This window comes from Labeo rohita, chromosome 1 (assembly GCF_022985175.1).
Source record: "Labeo rohita strain BAU-BD-2019 chromosome 1, IGBB_LRoh.1.0, whole genome shotgun sequence".
NCBI lineage: Eukaryota > Metazoa > Chordata > Actinopteri > Cypriniformes > Cyprinidae > Labeo > Labeo rohita.
In genome coordinates, this window is record NC_066869.1 from 32,417,510 (window position 1) to 32,437,269 (window position 19,760).

General features: G+C 35.2%; 1 protein-coding gene across 1 annotated transcript; it reads right to left on the bottom strand.

Moving 5' to 3' along the window:
• Positions 1-9: 9 nt before the first annotated feature.
• On the bottom strand, positions 10-14,798 carry arhgef38 (Rho guanine nucleotide exchange factor (GEF) 38). Its single transcript, XM_051121323.1, is given in 16 exon segments — positions 10-465; positions 2,802-3,013; positions 4,680-4,881; positions 4,960-5,091; positions 6,127-6,282; positions 6,284-6,439; positions 6,865-6,987; positions 7,664-7,768; positions 7,849-7,982; positions 8,307-8,506; positions 8,798-8,815; positions 8,916-9,063; positions 9,422-9,539; positions 9,662-9,846; positions 14,387-14,544; positions 14,546-14,798. Coding segments are annotated over 16 exon segments (2,295 nt in total). The 5' UTR covers positions 14,611-14,798; the 3' UTR covers positions 10-282.
• Positions 14,799-19,760: the final 4,962 nt, after the last annotated feature.

A 19,760-nucleotide genomic window follows, 5' to 3' on the forward strand; every position in this document is an offset into this window, starting at 1 on the left:
ACAAGTAGGTCATTTGTATGATCGTAAATATTTTATTTGTCACATAATCTTTTATATATTAATATTACTATATACAGTTACTTAAAATACTTTTTTTTTTTCTGATTAACAAGTTTTCTATAACAATTTGTATATAATTCAAGCAAACACTGTTGGTAGCATCACATGTGCAAAAATATTTGTGCAGGGTTGGCCTTCATTAAGCAATTAACTTAAAAGCTATATTCATATTTTTCTTCTTTTAAATAAAAAACTTTTCTAGAGATTAAAACAAAAATAGTATTAAGCGTATGACATCCTTCCAAGGTAATTTGCTGGAACATAGCCTTTTTGTCCATTAGACTCAGCGAGCCACCAGTCTTTGTTACCACCGAGGTCTGAAAACTGAAGGATACGAACATGCTGGTATTCCTGAAGTGTGAGCTCTTGTTCACAGCGTGCCTGGAATGCATAAACTGCATAGAACTGTGAAAAATAAAAATAAAATTAATCTCTTCAATAATTCAGCCTTACAGCAGTCAAGCTCAAAGAAATAAAATTTTACTTTAAAGATTAGTTATCATATTTTAATCTACAAAATGCACTATGTTACCACATAACAGCAGAATATCTGAAAAATCTTTTTGTCTCGTTTGAAATGACTTGGTTCGTCCTCCTAAGATCCTGTCCAGGACATTTTACCAGTAGGTGGTGCTGTCTATCCATTCATGGTATGAAATTTAAACATGAAAACAAAATTGACCTACTTTCCTTTTAGAGCCATTAGTGTGCCTTATTGTGTGAAAGAAAAGTTTTAATAATATGTCATCAAGATAACTAACTTTTTTCTGTCTCTGAATGTTTTTTGTTTTTAAATTACATAGCCATGGTCCTCCAGGTAGAATTAATGGTAATTCACCTAAAAATGAAAATTCTGTCATCATTTACTCAACCTCAAGTTGTACAGTATGAGAATTTTCATTTTTGGATGAACTATCCCTTTAAAGCAAGGGGTGTCAAACTCAGTTTCTGGAGGGCCACAGCCCTGTAGAATTTAGCTTCATCCTTAATTAAACACACCTGATCCAGCTAATCAAGTCCTTCAGGCTTATTTGAAAACTACTTGGTTTGTGTACTGGAACTAATCTCTGCAGCGCTGCAGCTCTGCCGGTACTCAATTTGACACACCTGCTTTAAAGGGATAGTTCACCCAAAAATGAAAATTCTGTCATTAAAGGAGAAGTTCACTTCCAGAACAAAAATTTACAGATAATTTACTTACCCCCTTGTCATCCAAGATGTCCGTGTCTTTCTTTCTTCAGTCATAAAGAAATTATGTTTTTTAATGTAAAGAAATTCAGGAATTATCTCCATATAATGGACTTCTATGGTGCCCCCAAGTTTGAACTTCCAAAATTCCATTTAAATGCAGCTTCAAATGGCTCTAAACAATCCCAGCCAAGGAAGAAGGGTCTTATCTAGCAAAGCGATTGGTCATTTCCGAAACAAACTGACAATTTATATACTTTTTAACCTCAAACGCTTGTCTTGTCTAAGTCTGCGTTTTTTTTTTTTTCTGGTCAGTTCATACCCTAACTGTATTGACCCGGATTACACAGACTACGCATGCGCATCGCAGAGACAAGACGAGACGAGCATTTGAGGTTAAAAAGTATATAAGTTGTCAGTTTGTTTCAAAAATGACAGATCGTTTCGCTAAATAAGACCCTTCTTCCTCAGATGGCATTGTATATAGCCCTTTGAAGCTGCATTTTAAACTGCATTTTGTAAGTTCAAACTTGGGCACACCATTGAAGTCCACTATATGGAGAAAATACCTAATATGTTTTCCTCAAGAAACATAAGTTTTTACTGACTGAAGAAAAAAAACATGGGAGTAAGTCTGTTAATATGACAAGGGGGTAAGTAAATTATCCGTAAATTTTTGTTGTGGAAGTGGACTTCTCCTTTAATTACTCACCCTTATGTTGTTCCAAACCTGTAAGACCTTCGTTCATGTTTGGAACACAAATTAAGATATTTTAAATGAAATCCAAGAGCTCTCTGACCCTCTTTAGGGTCCTACCACATTCAAGGCCCAGAAAGGTAGTATAAAGACATCGTTTAAATGGTCTGTGTGACATTAGTGTTTCAGCCGTAATTTTACGAAGCTATAAGAATACTTTTTTGCACAAAGAAAAGAAAAAATAATAATTCAACAATTCTTCTCCTCTGTGTCATTTTTTTAATAAAGTCGTTTTTGGTTTTCATTGCACACAAATAGTATTCTAGTAGCTTCGTAAAAATTACGGTTGAGCTATGTCACTTGGACCATTTTAACAATATCCTTACTGCGTTTCTGTGCCTTGACTGTGGTAGGACCCTTGCTGTCTATGGAGGGTCAGAAATCTGAACGAAGATGAACGAAAGTCTTACAGGTTCGGAACAACTTGAGGGTGAGTAATAAATGACAGAGTTTTCATTTTTTGGTAAACTATCCCTTAAGCATGTTTAAACTATATTTTCTTTGATTTTCAAGTTTAGGTTTTGATAGTCTTTCAGAAATATTAAGTCTCTTTTATTTAGATAAAGACCGAAAATAAGGTAAAGTGCATTCCACACAGCTGACACGATTTTCTCATTTCCTGAATGAAAATGTGTCGCTGTTCCAGTCAATGATTTCAATGATTTTCTTCAGACTGAACAGAAAATTCACTTTTCTTTGCTAAAATTTGGAAACAACACCACTCTTGCTTGTATGAAAATGATTGCATTTTTAAGCCTAGTGTACTACACATACACACTCTTCATATATGTCTTACATGTTGGTCCTCAGAGGCATCCGGCTCGTCCTGTGGTCCAGACTGAGGGGACGTACTGTCTGAAGTGCTGTACGGGCTAAAGCTCCGCATACTACTGCTCCTGCTGTTTGACACGAACAGACTCAGATTGTCGAAGTCATCTGGCCTCTCAGTCACCTCCCGCTGGGGGTTGTAGGCTTTCAAGAATGAGGAGTACACATAGCCCTGCGTATCTAAGCACACACACAAACAGAAATGTCATTATCAGCAGCAGGAGCCTGGTTAACCTAATAGGAGCAGAAGAATTTTGCTTTGTGAGACCATAAGAGTGAACGTGATCTCAGACAGATCAGTTTCAGGCCTCAAACAAACTGAATGAATTATCTAACAGATCATGGATTCCACTTTTCACATTCCTCTTAAATAATACAATTAAAATATCACTTTCACGACAAAGAACACTTTTTAAAAAATATTTCAAGTAAAAAGTCATTTCAAGGGTTTTAGTGGCTAAATTCATTTTTCTGCTTCCCCCACTGACCTGAACAACCTACAGTAGTTGATATACAGACAATAAGTCACCTGACATAACAACCAGAACGTTGGTCCTGTTGTGAAGCAACAGTCTCTGTGGAGTTAATGAGAGGCTAGTTTATAGACATGTGATGAAAAAATGTCCTGAGGGATTTCATTACTCTCTGCCATAAAGTTATAGAGTGCTACCACAGATAGGATTCATACAAAATTTCCACCAGCCTTATTAATGCTTCAGTTAATGGTGTCTCCTGTAACGTAAATGTCATGTTTACTAGTTTAAACACGCATGTGAATTCATAGCATAAACATGGAAAAAACGCTTTATAATAAGGTTCACCAAGATCAAGACTACTGAATACGGTAAAACTATTAAGTTTTACCAAAATTGTTTTATTTATTTATTTATTTTTTTGCTTTATGTCTTACAACCATTCATTTACAAAAAGATAATAGAACATGCTCTACTTTTCAAAAGTTTTGGGTCAATAAAAAATATCTGTTAAAATAAATAATAATAATAATAATAATTATATATATATATATATACATATATATATATAAAACTTTTATTTATTGATCAAAAGTGACAGTGAAGACATTTATACTGTTACAAAAGATTTATTTAAAATAAATGCTGCTATTTTGAACTTTTGCTTTTTCTTAGAATCCTAAAACAAAACAGAATTTCACAAAAATATTACACAGCATAACAGTTTTCAACTGTGATAATGCTAAGAAATGTTTCTTGAGTACCAAATCATCAAATGTGACCCTGGACCACAAAAGGACCACAGTCTGAAGTAGCATGGGTATATTTGTAGCAATCGCCAGCAAAACATTGTAAGGGTCAAAATGATTATTTTATGCCAAAAATCATGTTCCATGAAAACATTTTGTTAATTTCCTACCTTAATTATATATAAACGTAATTTAAAAATTGGTAATATGCATTGCTAAGAACTTAATTCTGACAACTTGATCATGTGACACTGAAAATTGGAATAATGCCTGGTGAAAATTCAGTATATTCAGGAATAAATTAGAATTTAAATTTAAAACAGTTATTTTAAATTGTATTAATATTTCACAATATTACTGATTTTACTGCATTTAAATCAAATCTTAATCTTACTGACCCCAAACTGTTGAATGGTAGTGCATGTCCTCTTGTTTATTTGTGAATGAGTAGTTGTAGCCTTAACTAAACAAATTTCTTGTTAGCACTTCACAGTAAAGTTCTATATTTTATTAGTTAATGACTAACAATATTTCATAATACCTCCCTCTTTTAGACTGTATATCATTATACATTTTTCTTCTAAAAAAATGTATGGGCATTTGAACACATATAAACAGACTTACTCCCAGTGTGTACCAGCCAGCGGCTGCTGCTTCCCATAGGGTCTTTGTCTTCCAGCAGGGCCACCAGCTCCCCCTCCAGCAGGCTGATGTCATTTTCCTGACAGGCATTGCAGTTACGTTTGAGCTGATAGAGCCGATCCACTGCAAACTCTTCCAGGAGCCAGGCTCTGTGCTCCTCTGTCTGTCTGGGGATCTCGGGGACCTAAAGGGAATTTTCCAGTCAGCTGGGACGTTAATGGGACCTTATGGATTTACCTAGACTTATCATTTGCAATCCTACCATTTTCTTGTCCCGTTTTTCAAAGCTCACTTTGCGTTCCATCAGCTTTTGGGAATTGTCTTTGAAGAATCCAAGGTTGCTTAGCTCCTCCATGATTGAATTTTGGACTTCACTGAAGTTTGACAAGGGAACCTAGATGACCAATGTAATAGTTAAAATGTTGTATTAAACGTCCATGACAGAATATTGAACATACTTTAGATGAGGGGTTCTCAACTCTCAACCTCTGGAAACTTCTGAGGGCCCAATAAGTCTTAAAATTATATCTACATAATCTTAATTACAATCCTAAAAAACTTAAAAATAACGGTATACAACATTAAATCAACTAAATGTAGTTTCAGCATCTGTATTATTGAGACGTTGAAGCCCCCGACAGTTACGTGAGTGGAACTGACTGTCATACAGTGAATTACAGTGCATTGCTGTGCATGTGCATTTGTTGCTACTGTAAAGCAATCCACTCCTTTTGGAGGAATTTCTCTCACCGAACTTTTTTTGGGAGGAAACGTGGGGATGAAACAGAAGCCATTCACCATATTAAAAGTAACTATACTATTAGAGTGATCTTGAAATTAGAGTGATCTTGAAACTATTATCAGGGTAAAAAATTTACATATAGTTGTTTAAACTTACATAATATTTAGAGTTTGTTTTTATTAAAACAAGTTTTAGAGGTTCATATCAGCTTAAATAGGTACAAAAAAGTCAAAAATGTTGAGAAACCCTGCTGTGGGTGGAACAACCATTGTAATATATAAAACCCATATTACACTTTCTTTTGGCATTTATCTGCATTTTTGCTGTTTTACAGGAAGGAACTGTAACTAAGTTTTATTTTGTAGCCTATGTGAACTTCTCCTGTTCTGTGGGAAGCTATATTGCATGCCTAAAGATCCTTTATGCTTAGAATATAATAGGCTAATGGTTTTGAATAACACAAAGGTTGTAGGTTTGACTCCAAGTGTGGACCACAGCAGTAACCTGATCAGTTTCCCCCCTAAAAAAAAAAAAAATCACAATTTTGCCCTTGAGCAAGACACTTAAACCTGAGTTTTCTAGGTTGAGAAGGGCTCTGTCACTTTCTCTTCATTTCATTGTGATTTTGTTGTTTTTTAAAAAATGCATCACTGTTTTAGAATAATTTTACTACCTTGTTTAACTCACCGGTATCTGGTGGATAGGCGGTTGAGCTGCCTCCATCAGCTTTCTAATTAATTTTACTACACAAATTAGGCAGTTGGTGAGGATTGTTCTGACGGCTTGGTTGAAGCATTGCAGCTCCTCAAGCAACTGGGCATTGAGGGCCAGGTAATCTTTTTTTGGCCTGGCCTTGTTCCTCTTTGGAGGATCGAGAATCCAGCTGGCTGCAATAGTCCAACAGTTTATCGTAGCGCTTCTGTATCAGCTTCTGTGGTGATGCAAACATTCCCAGCAGGCTTGAGAGAGGAGCCAGAACCAGACGCTCCATATGATCTTTCTGAGGAGCACAAACCATGCAAATTTTAAAAAGGATGAAAGGTGGGAAAACGTATATTGCGGATGCGGACATTTAATTAACAAAATAGAGGTTTATATGCCTTATAAACTAAATGATTTGATTGAAAGAAAGCATAGAGATGTGTGCATAGGAAATGTAAAATAAGTGTTAAGGGAATACTATAATTAGTCTCACAAAATATTAATTTCAGATTTCAGCATTCTGGTGATGACTCTAATATTTTACTGTACTTTCTACTGGCTGTATGTAATTTTATAGAGGAACTTTAAAATGTATCGTCATTGACTGTTTGAAATGTTTAAAGTTCACAATGCAGTCTTCTTTTTTTTCATGAAGACATGAGAACTTTTAATTTTACATGATAGTTTATACAGATGCGTGTTTGCGTGAAGGAAAACACTTACAAACTGTTTGTATGGATCATTGCCATTCCTCTTTTGGTGAAAGCCATTTGTGTCTATTTTGTCTGGATCCTTCACTATAGCTTCCAGGTCCTGTGCATTTTGAACAGCAACGGATATCATTTCCTACAATATAAAAAGAAACATAATTCTTTAATTCAGGTCCTAAATAGTAGTTTAAGACCAAGATCTACTTTTTAAAAATACCCAGAGAACACATTATTTAAAAGTTTGCTTTGAGATGCTTTTAATTAATAGAAATGCAATCAAATTCTCAGTATTGTACAATTGGACTCTGGCTTTTTTTTTCTCCCGAAACACTAAATAAATAATCTCATATTGTCTATTAATGTTTGTCGCTATGCACTGGAAAATTGCAAAATTGATCCATGCAGTTATTTTGAGACTGATTTTGAGGTAAATTGATTTTTGAGAAAATTTTTATTATTTTGCTGATTTATATAGAATGAATTTAGGATTAAATTCAAGAGGTGCATCGTACTTTTCTAAAAGCAAAATAAGCATTCTTATATATACTATAAACACTTTTAAGGCAAGACACCACAGATGAATATAGGGTATTGTCTTAATTCTAAAATGTTACGTTTGAATATGCAAATGAGGCATTACCTAATTAAATATGTACAAATTTGCGTACATTTGTCAAATATGTCAAAAGTGTTAACATTCAAGTTGAAGGTTTTTTACTATTTTTGTTTTTAAACACTTAAAAGTGTATCTTGGACATTTTAATCGTTTAATTTGTCTAGCCTTAACATCGTTTATTAATGCATTTTCATACCTGAGCATAGAGCAAGTAACAGCTGATGTTTTTCACTAGCTGTCTTACAGCTTTCTCGAGGCTACGGAAAAGTTTTTCCTCCTTGTCAAATGCTTCATCTCTCACCTGTGAAGACAAAAACCATAACAACACTGCCTTTACAGAGGTAACAACATGGTAATTTTAGCATTGTTCCATTCAAGTACCTGTGGCTCAACACCAGTGAGAATCTTGAAATAGCTTGTCAGTCGGTCTGATTTCTTCCTGATAGAATGAATGTTGAACTTGTTGAGTTTACCAATCAGTGAGGTTTCATCGTCACTCCTCTTATACTTCAGCACTGAAACAACACAAGTGGCCTTTATTTGCATACTTGAAAACTCCCAAACCAAAAAAAGAAAGAACCTTTTATCCTGAATATACCACCTGATTTGTAAAACTTATTTATTAATATATCTGAAATTGAGTAGTCTAATCTCGTTGCCTTAAAATTTTGAGTACGTTTAACCTAAAACAATTAGTTGATGCAGATAACCTAAAACCTTTGATATTGTGTTATCTAAACATCATTTGTGAATCTAAGCTGATTTGACAAAATATTTATTTATTTATTTATTTTTTACAGTGTACTTGTAGTTAGTACAATATCCTGTGTATGCCTCACCTATGTCTTTCCTCCTCTTGAATTCATTAATGTTGATGTTAATAATCTTTACAGTAGTCAGAGCTTCCTGTAAGGGCCTGTTGTCAGGGTGGTCCGCGGGTGTGGCATTCCACAGTTCAGCTAATAACAGTGGGTATTTCATGATTCGCTGCACTGGTTTAATGAGTAGAGAGCCCATGTCAAGCAAATTGGGCTTTCCTCTAAAAAATGACATTGAATGAAAAAAACATTAAAAACAGAACATTGTGGTCCACTTTGTTCAATATATACAAACTGTATAAATTACTTTTATGCTGTTTCTGTAGCACAACTGGAAAAGCACCAGCAGCAACAAAATTACAGGATTGATTACGTACTTATAAAATGCCTAGCTTGAATACACTCTAGGTTGGGTTGAGAACTAACATAGGTCTATATACTAACATTCATGTTTATAAAATTTAAATATATAGTATTTATGACAATATTTAAATGAGAAAATGCATACTCACTCTTGGTCATATATTCTCCTGTGAGGGTAAAGACAACAAATCATTAATGTGAAACTCACAGACAAAGGCCTAAACATTACACTTATATCTAAGAGATAAATGCAGTTAACATCATTACTTGAGTGTGGATATACATCTTCTAAAATGCTGCTGGATGTCCTCCTGTGCTTCATAAGACTTGAGTGAAGCATTAGCCTCGTCGTGATGATAGCAGTAAATTTTGTATACATCCTCCATGACGGCTTTGGCTTGAATAAACACTTCTCCTAAAAAAGGTCAGACTGGATTTTAGGCAGTAACTTATAGAGTTTAAAGAGGTCACAGTTTGATATTAAAATCTTTATATATTTGTACTGTTTTCTTTTCTTTTTTTTTTAATTTAAATAAAGTTTAATGAAATTGTAAATAATTATGACAATAATTTTATGTAATATTTTTCATAGATATTAACAATATTTTTATTGGGTTTAATAATTTTATTAATATTTAGTTTAATAATAAGCATTAATAAAGTAATCCTAATTTATAATGGTGGTTGTTTCTTTATATTAATGACAGGCAACATTTTTGTTTGTCGATGTTTGTTAGTCAAATATGTCTAAATGAAATGCATTTTAAAATTACCTATGTGTTGTGTTTCAGGGTCAGGGTCAGCTATGGCATCTCTCAACCGTTGAAGCAGCTCAGCAGAGACAACACACACAGACTCAATGTTGGTGAATAGTCGATCTACATCCACCACCTATAAAAAAAAAAATCAGACCCTATTTAAATCAATGCATCAAACTAGAAATAATATAGAAATATCAATATAATTTGAGAAAATACATCTGTGGAAATATGATTGTGGTACTGTGAACGTGCCTGGGCTGCTCTTAGAGGAAGCAGAACCTCGCTTATGCAGAGCTCCAAGTCCTTCTGATAGTCTCCCTCTGTCCTAACCAGCTCCTCAATGACCTTTGACCTTTTTATCATCTTCCTGTGGCGGATCTCTTCTGGATCCATGGTTGGAGACGTGGGTGAGGAGAAATCATGGGGGGACATTTTCTCTGATGCGATAAGGGAAAACAGAGACAAATTATGCAGTTTAGATTTACATACAAAGGGGATGGTTTGCCCAAAAATAAATAATTACCCCATGATTTACTCACTCTCAATCTAGGTGTATCTTTTTTTCTGTCAGAGGAACATAAGTGAAGTTCTGTTTAAAAATGTCCTGGCTCTTCCAAGCTTTATAATGGCAATGAATGGCTGCTGAGATTTTTAAGTCAAATAAAGTGCATCCATCCATCATAAAAAGTACTCCACACAGAATCGATGCATTTGTGTAAGAAAAATATCAATATTTAAAACTTTATAAACTGTAATCTCTAGCTTCTGCTGTTGTACACATCTAGACAGGAGAGTGGCTTTCCAGCGATATGTCAAAGGATGTAGGCGAATGCGGTGACAAACTTGGAAGTGCAGTAGAGAAAACAAAATAAAACACCAGTCACAAATTTGAGGTACAAAACAAGGATTTCCAAAGAAACATGTCAGAGGATTTCAATATAAACCAAGAAGAGACTGGTTTTGCTGTAAACACAACTTGGTTCTTGCGAGACTAGCATATTCTTACCGGAGCTTATGCTATACCAATGTCATCCACTGAAACGCCACTCTCTCGTGAACACACGTACAACTGTTAGCAGAAGCTAGCAATTATGGTTCATAAGGTCTTCATTAAACCCCTGGCACTTTATTGGACTTCAAAATCTCAACAGCCATTCACTGGCATTATAAAGATTGGACAAGCCACGTCATTTTTTAATAAAACTCAGATTATATTCATCTGAAAGAAGAAAGTCATTTACACCTAGGATGGCTTGAGGGTGAGTAAATCGTGGGGTAATTTGCATTTTTGGGTGAACTATCCCTTTAAATCCTGTAAAATTTATGGTAAAAAATGGTAGCTCTGTGGCTGCCAGAAATTCACCATTAAAAAATATGGTGACAGCATTTCAGGTTTTATGGAATCGATTAATTCGTATTGCCTCATATATTTTTACAACTTATATCCCCTATATTTCAGTGATATTATGTTAATAATGATATAATATTACTTTAACTGCCAAAAATTGTAAGATTGCAAAACTGTAACAGAAAGCCACATGATGAATCAGAATACCATCATGATAATAAACAATGCAATAAATATTAACTACATAACATAAAATGCAACTTATAACATGTATGTTACTGATAACAAAAATTAGGGGAAAAAAAACTATTTAAATAACATAATAAAATGTGACGTTTCAAACAGAGAATTCTGAGAATGTCCTTATACTTCATTCTAAATGATATAGTGATTTTTTTATTACCAAAGACCATATATTTTAAATTGTTTTACTAAAATTACATGTAATGCAATGTTAAACCATTTACAGTTTTTCATCATACAACCCCAATTCCAGAAAAGTTTGGACGTTTCGTGAAATGCCATAGAATCAAGAATATATTATCTTTTCATGCTCTTTCACCTTTATTTAATTTACTAAAGTACACAGAAAAAAATGTCCAATATTTTCAGTGGCCAACTTTTAATTTTATTTTGTAAATATAACCAAATTTTTATTTGTATGAACACACTCCAAAAGAGTTGAGACAGAGGCTAAATAAAAATGAAAACGTTACAGAATATCCAAATTAAATTGTTTTGAAACAGTTCACAGTAAGCAGGTGAAATGGAAAAAGGTGAAGATATCATGTTTGGGTATAGAAGGAGCATTTCAGTCTTTGCAAGCAAAGCTGGATCTTGTCACTTTGTGCCAAATTTAATGACAAAAGTGTCAAACAAATAAAAAAAATCACATTTCTTAACAGAAAATCACTAAGAATTTAGGTCTTTCACCAACTACCACACACAATATTGTGAAAAGATTCAGGGAATCCAGAGAAACGTCTGATTGCAATTGCAAAACTTGAAGTATTAGTATGCAAACACTCCAGGATTTAAAATAAAAATGAAAAATGCTCTTGTATTGACCAGAAAAACTGACCTTATTATAGGTGCACAAATGAAAAATTACATTACAGTATTTTCATTAGGAATCATCAAAACAGAATATGTTCAAATTGCATTCAAATCTAAATATTTATGTCTTGCTGCAGGCAATTAGAAAGTTAAACAAAGCAGGTATGTACTTTGGGAAGTGAGATGATTTTTTGTTTCCTGGTCAACTCAATATGACACTTCCTCTTACAGTGAGAAACAGAGAGAGGCTATACTGGCAAAGGTGGGGCCAGGTGTCATATTACTTTTTGTGATGTAATTGCTGTCTAGGCCTTCTATCTTTTACCTGCTCATCCAATGATAGATTTAATAGAATAATCATAAGATCAAATGTCAATATTTTCAAATGTTAATAAGGAAATGATTGCAATAATGTAATAATGACTTTTCCATGCATTACATGGCAATGACACTTCTAAAGAGACCCAATCCTACATTTTACACTTAAGTTTAAAATTCAATAACTTTAATTACCCATGAAACAAAACTGTGACTTGTTCTGTGTGAAAAAATGTGCAGTGCACAGACAAAATTTGAGGAGCAAGTCTTAGACAAAGAGTTTGGTTATGACAATAGAGGAGTTGTATTTCACTCATCCCATTCACACAGAATCATATAACAAATCTCTGCCCTACAAATCACCGTAACGTGTCCATTATTCAGAAAAGAGTGACACATGATACCAATCTCAAGCTAATACAGTGAATTCCTTATTGCAAATGTTTCATTAGTAACACATTATTCTCTAGTGGAGCTGCATTTTAACTGCCTGAGCAATTTAGACTGGCAGAAAAAAAAACAAAAAAAAAGCACACAAAGCCTTTCACAAGACTTTTCACTGAAGGCCGGCTAATGGAAACCTGTGCCACACAGAACAGATCACATTTCTGCAGGAAAACGTGACCTGACTGAACTCAAGCTTGGAGATGTGCTGTGAGCTCTGTGTGAGCTCTTTGTATTGTAATAATAATGATTTGCCTATTTTATTTTATTTATTTTCAATCATTTGAAAGCCTGAAGCGAGGATCCCATCCTACTCTCTCTGCTTGGTTTGACTCAGTAACACAAAGTAAACATACAGGATGCAAACATATCTCTTATACACACACACACACACACACACACACACACACACACACACAAGTGGAACCTGCCCTGCAAGTGCCCATTAAGAGCTTGTGTCTCATGTGATCAAGTGTTTGCTTTAAACATTTTTTTTTTTCTTTAGGGATACACATGACAATATCGTATTTCAAACACAGTCACACTAATCTATTGTTTTATTGGTGTATGAATGATCTAGTACACTCAGTTTTATAAACACTTCCTGTTCAGGGATCAACATTTCCTCAATGATGTCATCATATTTGACTTGAAATGTGCCACATGACATACAGCTGCCTGTCAAAGATATGCTAAGCAGTATAAATATATAGGTCTAAATATGGCTAGAAATGTCTCACTTTTAAGAATAAAATGCTAAAATGGACTACATCACTGTGCTGGAAACATTTGCAGATATATCAATAACTAAGAGTAGTATTTTAATACTACTAATAGTTTTTTAGAATAAGAAACTAAAACTGCTGACATATTCCTTGTTGTCAGCATTTCAGACATTCAGTATGTAAACTGGTTTGTTTGCTTTTTAAAGATACATTTGTGAAGTCTCGGAAGTCTCTTTCAGGTGATTGGAATGAATGACAACTCATTTTGTTTATATAAGGACTATTGTTTGCAAACTAAGAAGCTTGTATGACAAGACTGTCTTCATAGCTGTAAGATGTCCTCAATGTCATGACTTGGCTGACTTGAACAGCTTCATTCCCTGTTCACCGGAGGCTGTTAAACTAGTTTTTCTAAAGTGATGTCATTTTCAAGTTAAGATTATGATGACACTGACATATCAGCACAACCAGACTGTGACATGATGTTAACAAGAAAAGGAATGAATAAACTGTTTATTTCTTGTAATATTTCTTGTTCATTTAGTTAAATGCTCTATAATGCAAAAAGAGTGCAATGCGGAATAAACTAACAAAAGATTAGTAGATAACTAGAAACTTCCTGATAAAGTAAACAACATAGGCACTGTGGCTGAGCTTGTTTACGACTGTTCCACAGCCATGTTCAGCACTGTGGCCGAGGTTCAGTTTGCATATGTGACATCAGTCCAGTGGGAATATATCTTTCTCTGTAACGTAACGACGCAACAGGTGCTAAGCATCAGCACATGCTCTCTTTTTTACTTCACCCCATACAACAATCTAATGGAATTTGAGATGGGTGGCTTTACAAGAGTATAATTGGTATAAAACCAACTGTGTGCTAACCTGCTGCTCTGCAGGATGACAGTAAAAATGGGTGACAAAGTAAAAACATGTTGCTGTTAGCATAACAACAGTCTTTGTAAGGTTAGCAAGGCTTTATGACATAAATATTTTAAGTTTAACCACTATAAGAGAACACTACTTCATACAAACCAGGCGAAAAAGCACATTCTATTTAGTGTGTGACCAAAGAAAATAAATTACCTTTAAGTTTAGCACTATACTCTGTTTTGTCAGAATGGCTCCTTCTCACCAAGGTTGAGATGCTGATGTCACCTTTGGAAGAGTCATCATCCACAATAGTATCTGTCTTCCTCCGTTCCAGGTATCTTATAAAAAGTCTATTTCTCCTTTTAATGCCTATCCTTCTCTTTTTTCTCCCCCTTTTCATTCTCTCTGTCATTCCCACTGGCCTGGTTGGGATCCATGTTGACCCCTTACTGGTCCCTCTTGTTTGGCTGTCTGGTGTAGAGGTGAAAGAGAGAGACAGAGAAGGGGAGAGTCTGGGAAGAGGAACAGGTGCAGTGTTGCTGCTACTGCTGTGTACACTAACTCCATGCAGGTAAACCCTCCCCCTCTGTTTCCGGTATACCTGTCTCTGGAGAGTGGTAGCCACACCTCCTTTACAAAAAAGACAGATATAAAGCTAGAGATGAAGAAGTCTTGTCTCCCCTAAGTGAAGATAGTTGGCATGAAATGGGATTCGCACAGTGTAATATCTTGCAGAGTGACTTAAATTTGCAAGGTAGCATTTGCATACCCGTTGGACACGTGGTATACTGAGGCTCAGACCAGCAGCCAGCCAAGACACAAGCAATAAGTCTATCTATCTGTCCATCTATCTATCTAAAACCACAAAGTTTATGTGCATATCTGAAACATAAACATTAAGTATGGTAAATAAGCACACCTTCAAATTTGTTTGTCATAAGTGTGTGAGACACTTCACAATTCCTTTAGATGGCTGGAAATATTGTTTCGGATGCATGCAGATAGAGTTAATATTAAACAAGAAGGAGGGTCTGATGACTTAACTTTGAAGGGCATGACAAAGGTCGACATATCAAACAGGCTTGTAAAGTTTTCGATTTGTGTCAACATTTACAAAGCATTACGACATCACTGGTGTATATATCAACATTAGAACCAAATTTGTAAACGCTGTCAAATGTCATATGACTGTGGGCTTTCAAATAAGATTTTTGTAGTGTTCTGTTTATTGTTTTAATAGATCAGATATTTCCTTAGATTTCAAGCAGATTATGCTATCAAAAAAATGGTTGTTGAGTCATTTTAACTCTGACTGAGATGCATGACTACATTCAGGGGTCAGCTGTCTGTGTAAAAAATGTAGTCAAAAATGTCACCTTTCATACAGGTGAAATCTGGTTAATCAGGAATTATGAGCTGCATGACAATGTGTTTCTGGTGTAGATAAAGGATGAGTGAATGGATGCATTCATCCACCCATAACAGAGAGAAACAAGATCAGAATGTTTTACTTCTGGGGGATGGTGGCCTTGCATTATTGGATTTATATACACATATATCAGGCATAAGATTATGACCACTGACTGGTGAAGGAAATAACTGTCTATCTCTTCATCATGGCACCTATTAGTGGGTGGGACATATTAGGCAGCAAGTGAACATTTTGTCCTCAAAGTTGATGTGTTAAAAGCAGGACAAATGGACAAGCATAAGGATTTGAGCCAGAGGATTTCCAAAACTGCAGCTCTTGTGGGGTGTTCCCAGTCTGCAGTGGCTAGTATCTATCAAAAGTGGTCTAAGGAAGGAACAGTGGTGAACCGGCATCAGGATCATGGGCGGCCAAGACTTATTGATGCACGTGGAGAGCGTGCATCAATAAGGCTGGCCTGTATAGTCCGATCCAAAAGATGAGCTACGTAGCTCAAATTGCTCAAGATGTGAGGTCTCAGAATACAGTTTGTTGCGTATGGGGCTTCATAGTCACAGACCAGTCAGGGTGCCAATGCTAACCCCTGTCCACCACCGAATGTGCCGATTAATGGGCATGTGAGCATCAGAACTGGGCCATGGAGCAATGGAAGTAGGTGGCCTAGTCTGATGAATCACATTTTCTTTTACATCACATGGATGGCTGGGTGCATGTGCGTTGCTTAACTGGGGAACACATGGAACCAGGATGCACTATGGGAAGAAGGTAAGCTGGTGGAGGCGATGTGATGCTTTGGGCAAAATTCTGCTGAGAAACCTTGGGTCCTGCCATCCATGTGAAATTGTGGATGTTACTTTTGACACTAAGCATTGTTGCAGACCATGTACAACCTTTCATGGAAACGGTATTCCCTGGTGGCTGTGGCCTCTTTTAGCAGGATAATGCACCTTGCCACAAAGCAAAAATTGTTCATGAATGGTTTGAGGAGCACATCGAGTTTGAGGTGTTGACTTGGCCTCTAAATTCCCCAGATTTCAATACAATCAAGCATCTGTGGGATGTGCTGAAGAAACAAGTTCTGTCCATGGAGACCCCACCTCGCGATTTAAAGAATCTGCTGCTAACATCTTGGTGCCAGATACCACAGCACACCTTCAAGGGTCTAGTGGAGTCCATGCCTCGATGGGTCAAGGCTGTTTTGGCAGCAAAAGGGCGACCAACACAATATTAGAAAGGCGGTCATAATGTTGTGCCTGAATGTTGTAAAATTTTTATATAGTTATATAGGTGAAATGATGGAGGTGGGGGGGTCAGAATCAGAGTTTGACAAAAGTGAAAGTTTCATGGCCTTATTTCAGTGACCTAAAACATTTAGTTTTTCACTAACCATGCATAAACATGTACATTCATTTTGCTTACATATTATTGTAGCCCAGTTTGTGCTGATTACAATGTAACCAGACTTTAACCATGAATATGTTTTTAAGATACTGAAAAAAGCACAAATGTCAGGGCATGTCAAAACTTCTCCAGGGCCCCAAAACACCCTCAGACCCCAGAGGGTTAAATCATGAGAAAAGTGGGCATTGGGAGATTACAGTATTTGCAATTGAGGCAGACTGAACCTGACTCACCAATTGTTTAAAATTAGAATGTAGTCTTAAGAGCCTTATCATAGTCATGTGATGCTTTGTCCATAACCTGTAGCCATGGTTCTGTTTAGAAAAGCAAACAAAAGGCAAGGAAATTAACTTTTATATAAACATCAGGTAGAAAATCCCTGAAATCATTCTTGAAGTGACAGTCCTTCCTGGTCTCACAGTCTCCAACAATGAAAAAAAGATGTCAAAATTTGCAATCTCAGAAAATATATGTAAAACTTGTACCTTTAGGACCTTTATGGCACTAAGATATAAATATGATTCTTTTAGGGGTAGATGGTACCAAATTTGTATGCCTAAAAATAAATTTCTTGCGCTCTTACTCTGACAGTGTGTTTACATCTTAAATCATTCAGAAACAAGAAAAGAAGCAGTTAATGAGTCTTTGATAGGGTGGAAATTTTCTGCATAGCCTCATACTAGGTGACTAATAATAGGTAAAATGATTTGCATCTAACTCTACTGAAGATAACAATCTGATTCAAATCATACTGGGTGATTCCACACTAAAACTAAAAAGACTAAAATGCTAAGGTATAAATGACTCACACAGACACCTGAATTTGGTCTGGTCAATTAAGTAATTCTTTCCACAGAGCATTTTCTTTAAACAAACAAACAAACAAACAAACAAACAAACATTTTAGCTAAATACTTGTATAATAAAAATAAAATTAGTATGTTTATAGTACTAGTACTATGTAGTATGTACTTATTATGTCAGTAGTGTTGCTCTTTGTGAGTAGTTAATGAAACTATTTTTATATTTACAGTATTTGTTGTTGAGTCTATGAGTCTAGAGTCAATTAACCCCTGGTGTTATCATGTTTTGAAAGTGAATGATATGTATTTATTTTGTGCTGATGACATAATGAATAAACAAGGAACTCTGTTTTTTCCTGGGATGTGTGGTACATGTACTCTTCTGTTACTGGTAATATGATCTGCTTGATAAACTTTCTTTTATTAGTAAAAATGTTATACATTGTACCCCTATAGAGTGCTTCTGGCCTCCTTCTACTTACTTTTTTCTTTTAACATATGGTACACTTTTATGTTTTTGTATCTTTCCACTCACAATATAAATGTCTCTGTTCAGTTTTAGCAGCGGAAAGGAGTATCAGATTATTGAGATGGAGAGTATTTTGCCTGAAAAAAGGAACTGTTGACTTTGTCTCTGCATTTCATTATAACGAACTGCTTTCCTTCTTTATTAGGCCCAGTTTTACTAAAACAGATTACAGAAGTCAAAGTTTGTGATGTCACAGTTGAATTTTAAAAGGAGATAAAGGAAGACTCTTTTATAACTAGGCCTACATACAGGCCCAATAAGTACTTGGTAATCTGTTGTATGAATAAGATTAACTAATTTGTGCTAATTTAGTATACTAGTTTAAATAATAATCAGTTTACACTAATAAATAAACCGCAGTTTCAGTATAAAGGCTTGAACACACTTGAGTATTTAGCATGCTTTTTAACTAAAACTTGCTGTGGGACACATTATCTTTCCACTTTACTGCACCACTGGAGTTGGTTACAGCTAATGATCATATCTACCTGGACCTTTTTTCAGGACCTAGTTTTATAGAGGCTTGAATTTACGTACTATATTTGCACACTATTGATTGGTTTTGGTTGCCTTTAATGTTTGCACAATACCAAGTCTTTCTCATCTCATTGCCTGCCTTGAGTAAGATTAAAATACATTTTATGTCATTGTGCAGAGTTTAATACCTGACCTATGTGCAATTTGTGAGATCATTCCTGGTTTGTACAATGTAAGTATTTCCATATACTGGCACCTTTCGGGCTGTTTGCCGGTTTGTTTCTTCTGCATTTGAGTATGCATTTAAATCTTCCTGCAGTTCACTGTTGTGGTAAATATGGTAGCTGAGAAACAGGCTGATATTTTGGTATCTAAATATTTACAATTTAATTATTCTCTAAAAGTCTCTCAAATATTATTTGCACAGCTTGAATTGATTAAGACACATATGAAGTGTGCCTAAGGAAAAGATTATTAGTGAATATTAACTTTCATTTCAGTCTTCTCACACAGAGCTATTGGATCTCAGAATACTTTAAGTACAGTGTGTGACTGGTTTGGACCACTTTTGAGTTTTGACAGACTGTCAGCGAGAGTAAACACTTGAATAATTTACATTTGCTAAGAATTTTAAGGATTTTTAGATATGTTGTATCTAACTACAAAATAAAATGAATACAGGCAATGCAGTTATCTACATTATTACAGCTGATTTCATAACCTTTCATTTTTTAGCCGCTATAGATAGACAAAGAGCACCCCCTATTGAAAACACTCATCAGCTGTTTTTGTTTTTAAAATTAAATAACTCTAATCCTAAATAAATAAATAAAACAACAGTAAGTGAAAGGTATAAAACATACGAACAGTTAACCTAAATTTAATACAATCCTCCTATCCCAGGTAATATCCACACCTATTCTTACATACTTGAGTACTTTGGCTAAC